This window comes from Rhinolophus sinicus, linkage group LG11 (assembly GCF_036562045.2).
Source record: "Rhinolophus sinicus isolate RSC01 linkage group LG11, ASM3656204v1, whole genome shotgun sequence".
Lineage (NCBI taxonomy): Eukaryota > Metazoa > Chordata > Mammalia > Chiroptera > Rhinolophidae > Rhinolophus > Rhinolophus sinicus.
Genome location: NC_133760.1, coordinates 57,104,518 through 57,124,644, shown reverse-complemented (window position 1 = coordinate 57,124,644; position 20,127 = coordinate 57,104,518). Strand labels below are relative to the sequence as shown.

Genomic DNA, 20,127 nt, shown 5'->3' with positions numbered 1-20,127 from the left:
GTGCTCAGACATTCATGCAACAAAGATCTACCCAAGAACAACTCTGTACCACCTACTTTTCTGGGCACTTGGGATAATTTCAAAACAAAACAGAGGAAGTTTCTCCACTCTAGAGCAGTGTATGTTCCAGGAATCCCAGTGCAAATGAAGACTAGAGAGGTCAAGGGTTGAGACACACATTTCAGAAGCACTGACGTTTAGATGTATTTCAAGTTCCACACCTGTGATAAGATCATTTAGGGACAGCATGTAGATAGAAGGGGCCTCAGGACCAGACTGAGCAAGTAGGGGCCTCTTCTTAATGAGACACGAAGCAGGCAAAATCAATCTGCTGACTTCTAGGTAACACACTGGTCTTAAATTTGTTTGTATTGCTGTCCATGACCAAGTTACCTCCCTCCCACCCCCACTGAGTTTTTAGATTATTTGGGTACAAGTACCATAAAAGTATTGATGTACTACTCTCATTTTCTTCTCCTACTTCTATCTTCATTATTAAAATTTTATTCATGGGTAAGGTTAAACAGAAAACACAATTAACTATAAAATTTCAGCCACAAAACTAATTAATTTCTGATCGCCATAACGATTAGTGGTAAATCAGGTCCAGCCTGCACACACAATGAGGCACCAACAGATGAGGGAGAAAATACCTGCAATTCCCATAACCCAGACTCTAACCTCACAGGTTAGTACAGGAAGGAAGTAACTGGATTGCCAGGGAGAGACACTGACAGGGACCTTCAACCTGCGCTAATGAAATACAAAAATCAATCAAAAGCATTAGCACTGATACCTAGTTACAGATTACTTGGGGCATCATTTACAACTGATGGAGACAGGGTGGCACTTCAACACTGGTGCCCTCAGCCACGCTCGGCCACTATCAGCGGCACCATTCCACTCTGTCCACTGCTCCCTTTGGGAGTTTGCTGGAGAGACATCAGAACTAAAGAATCCTTTATGTTAAAAAAATTAGTCCTTGTTGTAGTCTAAAGGTCGTGCAAAACTCATTATTATTATTATTATTTTTAGCATGCTCTCCCTGATCGGTATGATAAACTTTCCAAATCCTAACTTTACCGTCGTCTTTACCCACTGATGCTGTGGCCTTCTTACTGGTACAGTCACGCTACTTAGAATTAGTGCCTTCGTCCAGAAGTGTCTTCACCTTAACACCTAACTTAACTGCTCACCTTTTGTTGTTTCTAGTTTTGAAGGTGGAGCAGGTGTACTCTGCAGCCTCCCAGCATTAGCCTGGACTCTAACTTCCCCTTTCTTCTGTGACGTCACTTTCGCACTCGCCCATCCTTTCCCCATTTCTTGCACCTCCCCCTGGATCTGGCAGAACCTGGCTCCCTTTTGACTTTCAAGATAAATAGAATTTTTTACCTTGGACACAAAGGCCTCTTTGATAATGAAACTTCCATACCGCTACGTTTTCTTGTATCACTGATAAGCTTAAGAAAAGCTTAATAAATCTGCCGCCCTTGTGATCTCAATATGCATTTAACTCTTTTTCATGACCTTGAAAAACAGAAATCTTGTTTCTGTCCCTACAATGCTACTACTTTTCTGCAGTTTCAAGAGTGACCAAAATATTCCTTCAGTGAACCCAACACTTTTAGCTCTTTTGCGTACAATCCTATACATTAACCCCTCTGTAAATGGCATCTTTTTTGTCAGAGAACCTGTACAGCCCTTTCCTCTTCCCGCCCTACTCACTGTGCTTTCTTTGCCTTGTTTTCAGGATCCACTATTTCTTACCAACCTGAAAATATGATCAATTCCCAAGGCTAAGTAACTACTCCCTTAGCTACTTCTAGTTGTAATGCTAGAGAAGTGTATAAGGTCTGAATATGAAAAAGAAGGCGCAACTCTGATACAGACCCTATTATTAACCAAGTCGATTAAATATCTAACATTAAAAATCTCACTAAATAGGATGGGGAGAAAACCCTAAAGTACCCATAAGCTGAAAAGGTGGATAGAGGCTAAATAGTTAGAGCAAACATACACCCGCTTTTTACATTTATATAACACTGTTAGAGTGCCTTGTAGGACACAATAGAGTAAGCTGATCTAGGATTTTTCTGTTTTCCTTTTTTTGGCAAAACAAATATTGTTAAGTTTCAAGAATAAAGACACAATAAGGAATCCATTTCATTTGCCTTTATTCTTATAATGATACTTGCCCTCAAATTATAGTTTTAGACCATTTTCAATACCTAAAAGAGAGAATCTAAAACTGAAATACTTTAGACCTTGACGCATGGCTGAGTGCAACAAAGAAACAGGCCAGAGGAGAGCATCTAAAGCAGCAGCAAATTCAAACTCCAAATCCCCAAGATGGCAAGATTTCTACAAACCCATTCCTCTGTAACCCACTCCCTGGACAGGCCCTTCTCTACGCACACATGTGTGCTCTCTCTTTCTCAAAATAGTCACATCTTGGATGACACCACTTTAAACCATATCAACTTCTGGCCCAGTACACATCTATGTTCACCCTTCAAATCCAACTTATCCGTCATTATTCTAGTTGTTTTAAAGATTTATGATAAAGAACTCGTGGTTCAACAAGTTTTACTATAGTGGCATTAACTCTGTGTCCTAACACAGGATTCATGGAGGTAAAATGCACTTGCTAATTTTAAAAAGGCTGCTGATGACATAAGACATACAAGGTATGTTGACTAGGTGACGGAGGAGACCCAGATGGCAAGCACCACACCCTTGACGCAAAAGCATTCTAGTAAAGGGAATAAGAAATCCGCACAGAGAATGACACCAACAGGTAGTAACTCCAAAGCGTTGCACTGCACACTTCAGGAATCCAAAGGAAAGAGAAATCACGTCAGTTAGGACAGCTTCATGAAGGACGTGCTTTGCAAAGGCTCTTGAAGATGAGTAAGACTTTACTGGGGCAGGAGGGGAGAGGGAGATGTTCAGGGGAGAACATATTCTGGGGTACTGGGAGATGGGGGTCATATTTTAGGGAGAAAATGGCACGTGTGCTTTGCACAGGCTTTCCGGAGAGAAAATGGTACAATTCTGCTATTGAGAACAGAGGAGAAAGACTAATGTTAGAGATGAGAAAGACCGAGATCATTTAGTTCAAAGTCACTCATTTTAAAGGAAAGAGAACTGAATACTGAAGGTGGGGAGAGCAGTGCTCAGATAGATGTCTGCGTCTGACGGCAGCAGCAGGAGTCAGGAGGAGGCCGGCATCTCTGTCTTTCTTCACTTTGTCCTGCCGCACAGACATGGTTTCCCCCTTAGGAAAGTCTCCCTTCTATGAGGGGTGAGCCTCATTTATTTAATCCGCATGGTAATTAGCATGTGCCATGCAAAGCAGTAGGAAATACAACTTCTCTCTCCTAACCTATAGAATATCAGGCCTTTGGTGGGATACGGGTTAATTCAAAAGACTGCAGGTTTCAATTTACATCTTCCTTAATTATGTATCTGATTGAAATAGCCACTGATATACTGCAAATAAATCATTTTTAAATGATTAAAATAAAAATCGGCTATCAGTTGTAGCTGGTAGGAAATATCAGAAAGACTTCTTGCCTTTGACCATTGTTTTTCGAGGCACATTCCTTAAGACACACACTTATACGCATATACACACAGAAGCAAAAACAGATGTAGGGATAGATGGCTGAGAGAGACCAGTGGTTAATTTGCAATTAAATGTGGTCCAGAAGACAGATGCGTGACAAAGGTCGATGTGATTCCTCCACAGTGAAACCTTGCATTGAGGGGAGAGACAGCCAAAGTGTGATGCCGACACCGGGCTGTGAGGGAGCCACCACCGCGGACGGGCAGTTATCACAGAGTATTTTACTGATGGCAGCCAGAGCCTCCCGGTCTCAGTGTAACTGGGGAATGAATCATCTCCCCTTCCTGGCCTTGCTGTGAGCTCTGCGAGTGAGACCCTTAGCAGGAGATCACGTGATGCCCTAGGACGTCCTCCGCCACAGAGTTCAAAGCCACTTCCTTACAGTGATTTACAGCCCATGAGATCTATGGGAGAAGGGTACACGCAATGCAATGCCCACCCTGGACATGCTTCCAGACAGGAGTCCCTGATTCTGGTTCTACCACCGCTTCTAAAGGGACCTTTTTATGGCTGCCACACAGGCAATTCGGGAAGAGAGGCGCTAAGCTCCAGGCATTTGTAATCTGGGCTCATCCATTTCTCTGTGGCTTTAGCAGCCACAGCTTCCAAACTGAAGGACCTGTGACATCATCTACCAACCCTCCGTGTACAGACTAAGAGTCTGCGTGACCTTCCAGCACCGCGTCGCTCATCCCTGTCAGAGGCAGAATTGGGACCTGGTCGTCAGCTTTCCTCCACGTTATTAACAGAAATAAATAGCTGCATCCATTTTTAATGCTACCTTTCAAGGGAAGCTCAAGGTACAAATTACAGAGAGAGAAGTTCTATCTTGTACATAAGTTGTATGTTGTACATAAATCTCCAGAGTTATTTTGTCAAGGGGTTTAAAGCATTGATTTCTTCCCCTTTTTGGATGCTTTATAATCTCAAAGCTACATGATCTCTACCCTCTCTTGCTAGTTCAGTTCTACTCTCTTCTCTGGAAGAAAAAAGGCTCCTATGAAGTTCCCTGATGCACCCCTTTAGCTGGAGAACTTACTTTCTATTTAATCTGCACCTTGAGTTTCTCTTGAACTATAGCAAAAAAAAAAAAAAAAAAAAAGGCCAATATTTCTTCACTACAAACTTTATTTGAGGTACAGTGATCTAGTTAAAAGTCCTTTTCATATAGATGCTTCTATTTTAGTCTACATACTGGGCATTTTGCCAGTTTGATCTCCCTTTCTTTTAATTTAAGCCTAGTGCTTTCCAAATATTTTCAGCTTTTTCACAATCTGGCCTCCAAGCAACGCAGAGGACAAAGTGGCAGCTCACAGCTGAGAAAGGTACATGTGATCTCAACCTCCTGCAACCCGGCCGTCCGTCCTGCTGTTATCACTGTTCCTTCTTTTTCATCCTTGAATCTTTAAATGCAAAAATTCTGCTTTAACCATTTATCCTCCTTTGTGAATGCCAAACAAATCTTTTTTTTTCTTAAATCCATACCACAAGTACCTTGAGAACGACAATGGATGACAACATTTGTTTTATAATCACCCCAGAAATCAGGTATCACAGTGGGCATAAATTACACTTAAATTACACACTCTACAAACCTGCATGAGCTCTAGCTCGTGATTTGTAGCTCACAGAGTGGAAAAGGCACGTCTTAGGTGGGGCTTACAACATGATTTTAGTTGCTAAGGCTTTAACTCTCTGTCTTCTTTGTCTCTAACTCTGTCCAATTTCAGGAAAATTTCTACTTAGCATACGGATTGTGAGCTAGGTTATTTCACCATGTCCGAAGCATTTAAAAGTAGCTACTATAAATGACCAGTGATGCATCCATTTCAGATGCATAGAGGACTAAGTTAGGAAATATGAATTTGGACAATTCATTTAATATCCTGTGTCTCAGTTTCCTCATCTACAGAATGGGGATGACAACCCTTTGCGTTAATAAAAGGGTTGATGTTCTGCCTGAATGAATGTAGAGAAAAGACAGGTAGGGGACACATGAAAGTGGTATGCAAAATACAAAGTAGGATTATTTGGACCTAGTAGAAAATTATACCCAGTAAACTGTTCCCATAATAACAGTTGATTCACCTGCATCCCTTGGTTCTTTTTCTACAATTCATATAATGATTAAAAGTTACGGCTGTCTTGTCTCAGTACATTAGCTGGAGGGCTGAATGCACAGAGCTCATATCTGAAGCAGCACAAAAGTGAAACCTGGAGCAGGAGAAACAGAAAGGGATCCTCAAGCTTACACTGCAGTCATTCTCATCTGTCAACCTGCCCACATAAATACTAGGAAATCAACTCATTTAAACAACTTGGGAGGCAAAGCTGAGTTATAACAGTGTTCTTGAGTGCAGGTCCATGAAACATTGGTCGGCTCACAAATTCCCATTTATCATATTCCCTCCAAATGCACGTTAATTGTTTTCATATTTAAATGCTTAAAATCAACCATAACAAATGTGTGTTGTCAGGTTGTTGGGAGTTTTCTAAAACAAAACAGCATGATTAGAGCATATAGTAAATGATTACTGGTTCCTCGTGCTCTCAGCAGAATCACAAAAGGGTAAGAACTTAAGAGAAGAAAAATCATTGATGTTTGGTTCAAAATCTACAGCCCAGGAAACAGAAATGGAGCTGAGTTATTGAAATATATATTTAATACAAGTTTGTAGTAGGCTGTATGTCATTAGTCTTAAATGTCTGAAAATGTAACTTTTGCTTGCAAATAGAGTATCTGAAAATCCTTCAGAATAACATAATCCAAAAAATAATCTTCTTCCTCTTTGTACTTTCTCTCCAGAAAAATACTCTCTACTGCTTATCCCCCTCTCCCTTCCCCCAACTTTGCCATCTTCACAAAAGCTGGGTCCTATGGCTGTTATTTGGTGCAATGATTCCTCAACGCTCATATTTAGAACTTATCAGAAGTGTCAGTTCATAACCCCAGACTGAAGAAATTTAAGCACCTATTAAGAAAACCCAAACTTGTAAAATATGGAGGTACAAACACATGCACGGAGCATAGGTGTTTGTGTGTGGGGAAGGGGAAGAATGAAAGTGGCAGTGGCCGAAGTGGGAAACCAGCAGCTTGATGGTGTGTGCATGCTTAGTAAATTAATTAGTAAATACTTGACTGACCGCTAAGGACCTTTAGAACCCCGAGATTCTAATAATACGTGGCTATAAAAGCGATGTAAGAGTCAAATTTTCTGCCTTTTGTTTTTTCATCATCTTAATCACACATCAGATTGCTGCCTATAATATTGGCAGAAACTATCAGTGTCTCATATAAGTACAGCCTCAAAGGCTAAAAAAGGGAAGAAAAATAAAAAGGATAGAAAAAAAGGAATATGCCTAATAAGAGACTGGTGACAACCCACAGTGGATTGGAACTTCAACTCTGACCTGTTAAAGCTTTCTGATTTCCTTCTCAGATTATACACCTGGCTACACTTGACGACAATCCTTGGAGAACAGGAAGCAGATTGAATGGACATTGTAATCCTCTTTTTCTTTTGTGGACACCAAATAAATTGTGCTTGCACAATTTGTGTTCTCTTTATTTTGTTTTCAGTCTTTATCACAAGTTAATCAGAGGCCAGATAAATGACTACACTGAAATTCAGTTTCTCAGTGACAACATAAAGTCTTCACACACCAATTTTCAGAGTAGCTGTAAAGATTCAATGATGTAATTGTATTCAGTAAGTATTATTTCAGAAAATCATATAATTTATTTAGTACAGATCTGATGTGGTAGGTTGAATGATAAACCCACAAATGTCTACACTGTAGTCCCCGGAACTTGTGAATAAATTACTCATGTGACAGGAGGGCTTCTACAAATGTGATTAAATTAAACTCCTAGGATGGATTATCCTGGATTATCAGATGGTCCCAGTATAGTCACAAATTCCTTAAAAGAAGGAAGCTACAGAGTAAGACTCAGAAAGAGATAAGACAATGGAAGCAGAGAGAGAGTTGATGATGTTTGGCTGCCAGCGTTGACGACGGAGGAAGGAATCACGAGCAAAGAAATGTGGGCAGCCTCTAGAAGCCGGAAGGAAATGGTGAAAAAAGAAAAAACTGTCCACTGGAGTCTCCAGGAGGAATGCAGCTCTATGAACACCGTGATTTTAGTCTCATAAGCCCCATTTTGCATTCTGACCTCCAAAAACTACAACCTAAGAGATACCGTATTTTAGGCTACTAGTTTGTGGTAATTTGTTACAGCGGCAATTTGAAACTTGTATCATGAAAATTTTAACAAATATGGTTATATTTTTTGCTCTACCTACCAAACATTTTAAGTTTACCTCTGTTTATATGTATTTCAATCTATTATCAAACATCAACATTTTCTACCCTGCTTGTGGTGAAGATTAGCAGTGAAAAGCCAGTGCTGAGACTCGGGACACCTGAGGCCAGACCAGCTCTGATACCAGGACACTCACATGTCTTTCAGAGCTTAGCTATTTCATTTGCAAATCACAGGTCTAGACCAGGGGTGTCCAAACTTTTTTCAACGGTTTTCACCAAGGGCCTTATGCGGTAAAATACACAAACAGCCGGGCCACTCACTCGAGGTGAAGTACGTATTGTCTCACCTGGTTTATTTAAGTAAACTAAACATATTTTTGGAATTTGCTGCGGGCCAATTAACAATGGATCGTGGGCCACAGTTGGCCCGCAGGCAGCAGTTTGGACACCCCTGGTCTAGACAAACGGTGGTATGCCTTCTGATATTACGATACGGAAATTATTCTAAAATCTAAGTCAAGGAGATAGCATTCATACTGTCTGGCTTGTACATCACAGAAATGACCATTTTCTGGCACCTACTATAGAGAATACATAAAAAAATCAAGATGTGGTAAAAAATAATTAAGGTATTTTTATACATCCCACGAATAAAGAATGCAATGTTTTATTTCCATAATGTAGTCCAAAGTATAAGAAATCTTACTCAATGTAGCACAGAATAATGAACTCACTATGTACTGATACACTTCAGAGTTTTACCAAATACTTGAAAATATTCCCTATCCTACAAATAGAAATGTAAGGCTTCCTTGAGAAATCCTTGTGAAAATATTTATTTACAATTACCATTCTAAATTATTTAAATAAATGTATAATTGCAGGTACAGCTATTATGAAAAATAAATCTGTCATCCTGAACCACACATTTAAATTTATATAAATCTGTGAGAGAACTTTTTATTTCTAATATTTGAAAGATTCTTAGTTGAAAGTGATTGGAGAAAAATCAATATTGGAATCTATAGCTAGCACTTTCCATTTATAAACAAAAATGTCTTATGAAAACATGAATGACTTTTCTAAATTAATAATAGAAAGCCATGAAAGATTGAAAGCCCGTGATGGCTAACTAAACACAGAAGGGGAAAAGGTTTCTCTTTATCCCTGTGTGGTGGTGAGTGATTTTAGAAGAACACATTTAGATGATTGGATCTAATTTTCATGCAAATGGGACTTGGTTCCCAGCAGGCTGTGCTTGCTTCAGTGTTCAGTGATCGACGCTTCCTCCTTAAAAGGGCCAGCCAGGCCCTGTTCTGTGTCAGTTAGAGACAAGCTGGCCATGGAGGTCTCCCTCTCTCCTTCCTCCCGTCTCTTGCAGTGAGCACACAAATAAAAGAGGGGAAGGCACAGATACCTCCTGTCTCTGGATCAGGACACACTTCATTTGTCTCCTGCAACCAGAGCGTCCTCTGACTGTGTCCCCCCCAAATCTGCATCCTTCCTGCAAGATCTACTGTGTTTCCCCGAAAATAAGACCGTGTCTTATATTAATTTTTGCACCAAAAGACGCATTAGGGCTTATGTTCCCGTGTTAGGTTGGCACATAAAAATCCCCATACAGAAACTCTTGATGTCTGTATACACTTAAGACAAATTATTTTCCATTGAGATGAAAAATCTTTTCAAACTTTTTTCTCATAATTTTTTTCTTTCAAAACTCACTTGGGTTAGGAGATTTGAAATTCTTTCAGTCAGTGCTATGAAATTATTTCAATCTGTCATTTTTTACTATACTTCTTTGAAAAAACACAAAAGGTGGAACAATGAATACATAATTTCAAACTAAATTTGAGTGTTCTAAAAAGAGGCCTGGGCAAATGGAGGGTAACACCATTTAATATTTTTCTTAGGCAAAAGTGTAGAGAAGTTAAAGGCTGTCCTTCAGAATTTTAATTTTTCTTCCTAATGACTTTCGATTTCCTACCATTATCTCCTCTTTCCTATCTCCTTTGCTTTTCCCTCTCTACGGTTACCTTACTCTTGCTTTCTTCTCTTTATCTTGAATTCATTTAAGTGATTTTTTTTTAAGCATCAACTTATTTTATATGGCAAGTCTTCAATTTATTAATTGGAAACAAGAAAAAATAGCATTGAAGACTTGAATTCAAATTTTGAGGGCATCAATCCTTAATGATGTGAATTTGGGCAAATCAATAACTAGAGCTTTGAACCACCTTTGTCCTTATAGGAAAAGTGAGGATAGCTGAAAAATGTTCAGAATCAATGCATACAGCGATTATCAAAGCTAAAGGAAACCAACTAGAACAAAAAAGAAAAGTTACACAAACATATTGAAGTAAAACTGTAGAATATCAAAGAAAAACATAAAGAATGGATAGAGTTAAAGAGATTATACACAAGAATTAGTCTCAGTGACTGGATTCTTTAACAGCAACAACAGAAACCCATAGCAGTTTGGCTGGAAGAAAGCTAAGATAAATAAATTTTTCTTATATTTGTTGCCAAAATGTTCCTCGAGATGGTGGACAAAGCAAAAGTATTTTTTGAGAGAAAAATGTGATAACAACAATGGCAACAGACATCACAGTCTTCTTAATTCTGGTTTCATAAAACTAACTTATTATTCTCAAGGGTGACTTGTACATATCCATGAAGTGAATATATTTCATCCTTAAAGGAAATGCAGAAGTTTTTGCTAAAAGAATGACAAGTCACTGTTTAGACTATAAATGGATGCATATCTCAGTACTGTAATTATTTTTATATATTAGAAACTATTTTACTGTATTTTGCAAAAAATAGGCTTTCTTAAAAGCTACTGTTTCAGTGAGTCATAACTGAACACAATGCTTTTTGTTACATACTTAAAAAGAAAGAAAGAAAACTTGATTACTAATAACAATATGACCATCTATAGAAAAACCAACTGACTCGAGTCACATTTTTAGAAATAATAAGAGTGTATAGCAATGCATTAATACAACATATTAAATCAATCATGTCTCTATGCCACCAATGAAAATTAATTTTTAAAAACGTGTCACTTACAACAGCAACACAAAATACAAGTTTTCGTAAATAAATCTTATATAAGATATACAGCATTTTTATGGAGAAATTTTTTTTAATTATTGAAAGTAAAGTTCAAAGTAAATGGAGAGGTAAACTATGTTTTATGGATCAGATAACTCAATTTCATACAGAAAATTTCTTCCCCAATTATTCTATCCTCCCCAAATTAAGCTATGAATTAAACATAGTTTCAATAAAAATTACAAGGGAATAGTGTGTGTGAGAGAAGTTTGTCAGGCTGATGCTAAAATTCATGAAGAGAAAAAAGTCAAGAAGAGTCATGAAAATTTGAAAAACAAGGTTGGGGTACTCGACGGACCACATTTCAGTAATTATTGTAAAGCCATGGTAATTAGGCAGTGTGGTTATCAGTACAAGAAGAATGTAAGTCAAGGAAACAGAACAGAACAGAGATTCAAGAAACATACCCATGAATATGAAAACTTATGGCACATTGAAAATCACTGGAGAAAGGATGACAAATGATGCTAGGGCAACTGGTTATCAGTAAGAGAAAAAAAAAAAATGGATCTCTAACTCATATCATGCAAAAAAATCAATTTCAAGCGAAATAAAATGCCTAAAAATAAAACATAAAACTAAAATATGAGAACGTGTTTAAGACCACAAGGGAACAGAACGAGGACTTCAGACATAAAAATTACACACCTTAAAGAAAAAGATTCATAAATTTGACTACCTTTTATTTAGCAGAGTCTCTGTGCATACGAAAATGCCATAAACAAATGGAAAAGGCAAAATATAGCCAGGAAGATGACAATTAGGATCTGAAGCCTTCTGAGAATTAATAAGGAATAAGCCAAATTAGCCCAATGGCTAATGGGCAAAAGACAGGCGCAATCCCCAGACGAGGAAACCGGCAGGACTACTGATGAGCAAGGAGGCTTTCCCTCCCCAGCAGAGCCCACAGGGAACTATTACTGACACTGATCACAATGGTTACATCTGACCATACCGAGACCTGGGTGAGGACGTGCAGCATGAGAGCTCCTGCACACTCCTGCGACCAGGGCACACTGGGAGAACCATGATCAGAGCCAGGGGACAAATCCAGTGAAGGTGAGGATGCATTTATCTGGGACACAGCTCTTTTGTTCCCAAGAGAATGCAGCCTAGAGAAACTCTTGTAGCAGACACATCACAGAATGTTCACAGCACACTGTTACAAAATAAAATATTGTAATACAGGCAGCTTCACCAATATTTATACATACTCCCTTCTGGGTGATGGGTACACAGGCTTCTTTCACACTTCCTTAACAGACAGGATGTGATGGGAGACGCTGCACATGGAAGCAAGGCAATCAGACTCCTTTTAGAACTTGTGGCACCCTGTTTAAGAGCAGGTGTAGACTGGGAAAGTCTACATGACCCCCTGGAAGAAGACTCTGATGTACTTCCCCGTAACGACTGGCTTCTCTTCTTCCCCAAAAGGGAGCGGTCCCTGACTGCGTGACAGCACCTGCGTCCCCCCACTGCGGGTCCAGCCCCACCCACTCACTCTGTAGGGATGACCGACAAGAGGACACTGACCTCAGGGCCCTTTCACAGACCATGACCCTAAGCAAGGGCCCTCTCTGTGAAAGGAATCTGTCCACTTCTCTTCACGTCAACACAGTGTGGCATGTCACAGTGATTTTTATTACTTTTTAATGAGGTCATATCACCTACTAGAAGACGCCACCAATTAGCCTATTTACCACAGAGAATAAGCGAAACACTCAGTGTCTCAACTCCATTGTTTTGACAACTCCATGAAGTTGCTATTTACTTATTTCCACATAGTTGTATAGAAAAAAGGAAGTTTTTCAAAAGTCAAAGCACTTTGTAATTATATAATGAATAGTGGACAGCGCGACAGCAAGATCAACAAATTATCACAGGTAGGACGGTTAAAAGGCCCCCTTCCCAGAGTAAAGTTTGTTATACAGAATTAGGATGTACGCATTGCCATGAGACACAGGGATCAGAGCATGTTCTAAAGGCCCCGGAGAATGTCTGATCCTAGACTCGCTCCTATTACTGTGGATACAGGAAGCTGAGGCTACTGCTCGTATTGCCAGCCTCTCTTCCCTTTGCTCAGCGCCCCTCTGGTCTTGGTGGCAGCCCTGAAAGTGAGGTCACTACCAGACCCAGAAGGACGTTCACCACTGTAGAGGTTGGGTCCTTGGAAAGAATGGGAGCTCTAAAAAGCACAACTGTTTTCGGCTGGAATGTTTTCACGAAAGCTTCTAATGTCAGTTTCACCAGGTAGCTTTCCAAGCCCATCACATATTCTAGGCACTGGAGATCTGTCCCACCATCCTTCCAAACTCTTATGAATTCTCCAGGCATGTGCTTCAAAACATCTCCAGTTTTTCCTAATTATTTCAGCAGTGGCTCATAGAAAGTGCTTTTAAAATATCTTTTAATCTTCAAATTATTTATTTCTTAACATATCTATTTCCTTATGGGAACCTGCAAGTTTTACATGGTATAAAAGAATGGCATGACTCTGTGTTTTACTTTTTACAACCTTAGAGGTACCAGTCCTTCAGGAGATAATCCCTTCAATATTCAAGCTCTTTGATTAAATTACTGTTATTATTAAAGAGACTAAAGTTGATTTACAACACCTGATGGTTTCTTCTGGAAGCGGCATTTATTTCATTGATAGATCCACCTCGTTTGTTTGTCCTTTACAAACCAGGCAATTTTAGCATAACTAGGACCTAATACAGTTACTAAATCCTGGAAAACATTTTAAAATTTAATAACAGCAGCTAATGATTAAAATCTCAGAGGTTTGACTATGAAAAGAGCTTGCTACATTGGAATAGCTAGCTCTCTCTTAAAGCAGGTCTCAAGCACACAAAATCATGAGGAAGGCTGAACAAAGAATTCTTAGATATGGCACCAAAAGTACGATCCATAAAATACAAAAATTGAAATGCATCAAAATTAAATTAATGAATTTAGTTAATGAAATTTCAGAAAATGAAGCAATAAGCCCAAGACTCTGAGAAAATATTTGCAAGTCATATATCTGGTAAAGGACTTGTATCTGGAATACATATAGGAATCTTACAATTCAACCTAGCAAGAGAAATAACACAACTAAAATATGGACAAATGATCTGAATAGATACTACTCCAAAGAAAATATACTCATGTCCCACAAGCATATGAAAACGTGTTCGATGTCATTAGTCATCAGGAAAAAAGCAAATAAAATCCACAATGAGATAACACTTCATACCCACCAGGGTGTGTATTAAAAAAGTGGATAATATTAAATGTTGATGTGGAGTAACTGGAACCCTCACCCATTGTCGGTGGAATGTAAAATGGTGCAGCTGCTTTGGAAAATAGTCTGGCAGTTCCTTGAAAGGTTAAACATAGACTTACCATATGTAAGACCCAACATTTCCACTTCTAGGCAGATACCAAAGCTAAATTGAAAAAAAAGAAAGAAAACCTTCCTTTTTAAGGGAGGGTTTTACTCACTGAGGTTCCACTTTAGGCCCGTTGTCGTAACCCGATTGCAAGGCTGTCCAACAGGAATAAGGCCACACCAATCTCCTTCCATTCCTGTGTCTACGAGCAACTTGTGCTTTCCCTGAAGGAGAAGAGGAATGACCATTAGGATGGGGAAGAGAAAGAAGGGACGATAATGGGCATTGAAGACCTAGTCGGATACACTGGGCACCATCCTCAGAACTTCACGTGGTTTATCACACTGACAACAAATTTATGTAGTACATATGGGCTGAATAATCCGAGGAACTTTCACCCGACTTAATCCTAGTGGCAATTTTACAAGGTAGCTTATTGTTCAATTTAACTTTTACACATGAGGAAATTGAAGCGTGCAGAGATGAAGTATGTCCAGCACCACACAGATTATAAGGTGCAGGATCAGGATTCCTACCTACCTACACCTGCCAATTCCAAAAAAACTGGACTGATTCCACATGCAAAAGATGCAGAATTCTAGGGTCTGCATCAAACACTGGCTAAGTGTAAATAAAACACTGGCTCCTAAGTAAAATCTCTGCTTTGAGAATTGGGCTTCTAAATTTCAACGTCAACCTGCTTCCCATGTCCATGGATGCTCTAGATGCTCGATGAAGTACATCTACCAGGAAACTGACTATTGGCCCTAAGGAACTAGTATGTTTCTCCCATTCTGATTATGAGAACTTAGGTAATTTACCATGTTTTCAATTTATCCATTTATCAAAACATTAAAGTTCAATGTAATGCTCAATCAAGGACATGATGTTTGCTTTTGGAAGGCTTGGAAACTCCTCTTCTATAAAGAAATGAGTTTCCATTTCTGTTCTAGTCATTTTCCTTAGGGTGTATGGTCTTTATAAAAAGATACTTCAAGTCCTTGTGGGAAAATGCCAAGGCATGCATGCGTTCCATATAGAATAAAAAAGTAATTTTCATAATTCACAGTTCCTAGAAGGAATAAATTTTGAAGGATATTCTTAATTTTCATAAAGCAATGTGTGAAAGTATATTTAATATATGACATATTACCAGACTAAGGTAATAGTCTCCTTTTACATTTTACTTTTATCCCAACTATGCCTTTTGTACTCTATGTTATAAGTTTCTAAGAACTTTATTCTGTTGTATACAAGGCCTCAACATACAAGTAGGTTCTTTGTCTTTAGTGAAAGAATTGCGTTTCTTAGGAAAACGATTCTCTAGATTACATATCAGTCCTTAAAATGTAATACAGGTTCATTTAGAGCTTTACTACCTAAATAATTCATACTCATAGATTCATAAGGTGTGTTTCATATTTCTATTTGAACATTCAATCAGAGGCATCATCAATTAAAAGTCCTGAAATATATTCAAATGCAAAGAAAAATTTTTAAAGGAAATAGAAAATACATCTGAACTTGGTGCTCATCATTGGGAGAAAAGGTAGGTAACACATGTAGATACACAAAAAGCAATGGATTAGATGCACACAGAGAAATGTGGATGGATTGGAAACACAAGGCATTGTGAAAACATAATGCACAGCAGGAAACAGAATCAGGGTAAATTATATAACCCAGCTACATAAAATAAATTCAAACATGATAAGACACTTTTTCTAATACCAAAATTTTTAAAATATGCATTTATACACACTAACATGTTTGCCTATGGGAAGAGTAAGGAGAATGGGAACATGGATTAGGGATAAAACGGAAGCAATCGATGAAACAACGAAGATTCTTGCCTTGGATGAGAGATGATAATGTGCCTTGAACCAATGAGTATAACTGACTCAATACTGAGATCTGATAATAATAACAAATACGGTTTTTAGATATAAAGGGATACAAGACTTACAAATTTTTAGACTCTTCTGAAGAAAAACTAGATAAAACAGTCTAGTAAGGCTCAACAGCAATTAAGGAGGAATAACTGGAATACAGCCATAGAAAAAAATCAGGAATGAAATAAAAACTAATCTTGTTCTTGAGTAATAATCTTTGGTGATTTTCTTTTAATATCAGTTTAGAGCAAAAGCATATATTGAATGTCTACTGTGATTGAAATTTTTTTAAAATTAAAAAATAATTTCAAGATCTGTTGGATCTTAGAATAATGAGGAAGGCAATGAATATACAGCAGGGCTAGAAAGGAAAGCTTACCACTATGTCATTTAATCAGTGTGTTTTATAACAGCCATCTGATCCCTGGGATAATAAAACTTAACATGTACACGTACTGTTTCCTTTGCATTATATAAGTGGAAGAATCTTCTCTTATGGAGTTAATATCCACGAATTGAGAAGTAGTTTTCATAACCTACCATCACATTTCATAACCTACCATCATAGGTTCCAGACCTACCTTGGAAAATGGAATGTTTCTAGGAATTTATTTCTTCCAGATTGTCCAATTTGTTGGCATATAGTTGTTCATAGCTTTTTCTTACAGAAATACAATAATCCTTTGTATTTCTGTGGTGTCAGTTATCACTTCTCCTCTTTCATTTCTTATTTATTTTGGTCCTCTCTTTTTCTTGATGTGTCTAGTTAAAGGTTTATCAATTTTGTTTATCTTTTCAAAGGACCAGCTCTTGGTTTCATTGATCTTTTGTATTGTTTTTTTAAACTCTCTTTCGTTTATTTCTACTCTGATCTTTATTATTTCCTTCTTTCTATTCACTTTGTGCTTTGTTTGTTGTTCTTTTTCTAGTTCCTTTATGTTCCTTAAGATTATATTGTTTACTTGAGATTTTTCTTGTTTCTTGAGGTAGGCCTGCATTGCTATGACTTCCTCATAGGACTGCTTTCGCTATGTCCCATAGATTTTGAGTCATTGTGTTTTCCTTTTCATTTGTCTCAAGGTATCTTGTGATTCCTTCCTTGATCTCTTTGTTAACCCATTCATTGTTTAATAGTATGTCATTTAGCCTCCATGTGTTTGTGTGTTTTCAGTTTTTTTTCTTCTAATTGATTTCTAGTTTCATAGCATTGTGGTTGGAGAAGATGTTTGGTATGATTTCAATCTTCTTAAATTTCTTGAGACTTTTTTTGTGGCTTAACATGTGGTCTATCCTGGAAAATGTCCCATGTGCACTTGAAAAGAATGTATATTCTGCTGCTTTGGGGTGAAAGGCTCTCAAAACATCGACTAAATCCACTTGGTCTACTGTGTCATTTAAGGCTGCTGCTTCAGACCTTGAAAATTTTAATCTGAGAATAAACTCATTTGTGGACTTGAGAAGTTACAGATAGGTCTTAGCCTATAATCAATTAACATTTTTTTGTTCCATAAAAATGTTTTGCCATATGTGAATGGTCTTTGTGGTTATAAATAAGAAAATTTAACTTTGTATAGTTAAAAGGGAAGGATGTCATGTTTTTCTCCTATATCCTCAAGTCTACGTGACATCTTTCAAAAATGAACAAGAGGAGTTTTTGTTAATACCTCCGATTTACTGATTCATAATCTATGCTAGCCTATATGTGATTTGACACAGGCAGGCAGACAGCCGACATTAAAGAACTCCCCTAAAGATTTATGCCATCACTGGAGTCTAGATGCAACCGAACTAATCATTAGTCCATCTCCTCTCTTGAATCATTGCACAGGTTCCTGTTCGGAGCTAAGATAAGTCTTTGAAGTCAAAGGCAGTGCTATAGTAAAGACGTAACAAAAATCAATCACAGATGGTATGCTTTTCCAATCACGGTTATTTTTAACATATTAACTCCCTCAGCAAGGTATGAAATTGTAATTTAGTGAAAGGGAGCCAAGACGCTGCTTGGCACCTGAGTTGGAAATCACGCGGTGAGTGTGTTAAGGACAGAGAGCGTCATGGAGTCCCCCTTTCCCCAGATGCTAATGCCACGCTAGGGCAAGGACACACAAATGGATACCTAATGAAAGAATCAGAAATCACTGTCTCTGTCTTTGCAAATGACTAGGACATGACCAAGAAAAGAGAGAAAGCTCGCCCTAGATTTGGCTGTTGCAAAAATACCAAACACTGAGGTGTCTGAATCCTGTTTAGATTTCTAGATCCTTAAATCCAATAACCACATTTTATGCTACAGTATCTTAGTGTGGATCTCACAAAACACACAGCAATTTAACAGGAGCATTCACAAAGCCACTGAACACAGGAAGAACAGAAACGTACTTTCTACTTTGTGTATAACAGATTTCAGAAGCAGGTGGCAATGCCAGTTTATAAAATAGAAAATATTCATCAAATTGCGGTTAAAGCTGAACTTACGCCCTATGGCTAATTGCAGGGAAAATTTCTGGCACATAGTTAGGCCCTGGATGAGGAAACACTGCTGTACATTGATTAAATACAAGGCTAACCTCTGGTAGCTCATCTTTTGTTAGTCTGTCCCGGTACTTAAAAATTTATGAACAAACACTGCAGGACCTTAAATAGCCTGCAGGAAAGAACAGTGAAAGAAGTACATGGAAGGATCTACAGTACATTTATCAGAAGAGGTTACCTCGCCCACACAAAGACAGACGTTCGTGCTGGCACACCTTCAGACTGGGACTACATGACGATTCAAAGTGGTCACTACAGAAACGGCCTCCCCAGGAACTTACAGGGGCAAAATCGCAGAGCTGAAGGACTTGCGTGGTTTCTTTTATTCTACTCCCCAGACGTAGACTTCAAAGTACAAGTATATTGGTTTTACTGAGAATAGCCTATATTGACTCAATGTTACATGTAAACATACTTATACATTCATTTCATTTGGAATAGTGCCTTTTGAAAATGCATGAATACTCCATCTGTTGATAGCTTTTAGAGTTTCAAATCATGTCAGAACCATATTCTCCAAAGTGCATTCCGCAGAATACTACTTCCCAGGTCAGATAAAACTGGAAAAATTGCTTCTTAGAAAACTCTGTTTAGCTGAGCGAGTGTTTCCCACACTTACTTGACTATAGACGGTCTGCCTACCCCTGAAATAACACCTTGTCATTACCCATGGAATCTGCATTTCATGAAATCTACCTAGAAAAATACTGCCTTGGAATAGTAATTTTGCACACAGCGTCTGAAACAATATTTTGGTTTCAAATTTCCATATCCAGAATATGTCAATGATATGTTTTGAAATTAATAACCTCCCTCTGACTTATGTTTTGGAAATTATTTAATAACCTCAGGCTGAAAACGTGTGTTTTGATTGAAAGGTTCATGACAATACTGGATGGTTTTCCAAAAGAAAATCGCCAAATGCTACTTAAATTTGTTTATTCAAAAATCAAAACTATTTATGAAATATCTACTATTGTTAGAGATAGTAAAATACTGTAATGATAGGCTAATGTTCTCATTAACCCTCTAACACTGGACTGTTTCAAAATAAAACTGATAAAATCAGTGTTTCTCCTTTCTTTCCTGTCAACTCTATATTCATACTTTTTTTTTTTTTTCAACAATGCGTCCTACCCCATCTTTGTCTCTCTTTTTATTCCAGTCAGAGAAAACAGTCTGGTGTGTGCTCCACACTACATTGTCAGAAACCTGCTCTTGTCTGTATCTTTTGGAGGAGCCATTTTAAATGATGACTTCTGAAGACAATACTTAATCCCAGAAGCAAGAATTTCTAACAGTAGAAACAGGGCAGGTT

At 38.1% G+C, this 20,127-nt stretch overlaps 1 protein-coding gene across 7 annotated transcripts in view; it reads right to left on the bottom strand.

Annotated features, from left to right (window-relative positions):
• The window catches only part of TPK1 (thiamin pyrophosphokinase 1), a 260,377-nt gene that overhangs the window by 78,372 nt on the left and 161,878 nt on the right, over positions 1 to 20,127 (bottom strand). For all 7 annotated transcript variants that reach the window (XM_074315232.1, XM_074315236.1, XM_074315230.1 and 4 more), the window contains one exon: positions 14,498 to 14,609. In XM_074315232.1, coding sequence (XP_074171333.1) covers positions 14,498 to 14,609 — 112 coding nt within the window. The remainder of the gene's footprint in view (positions 1 to 14,497; positions 14,610 to 20,127) is intronic.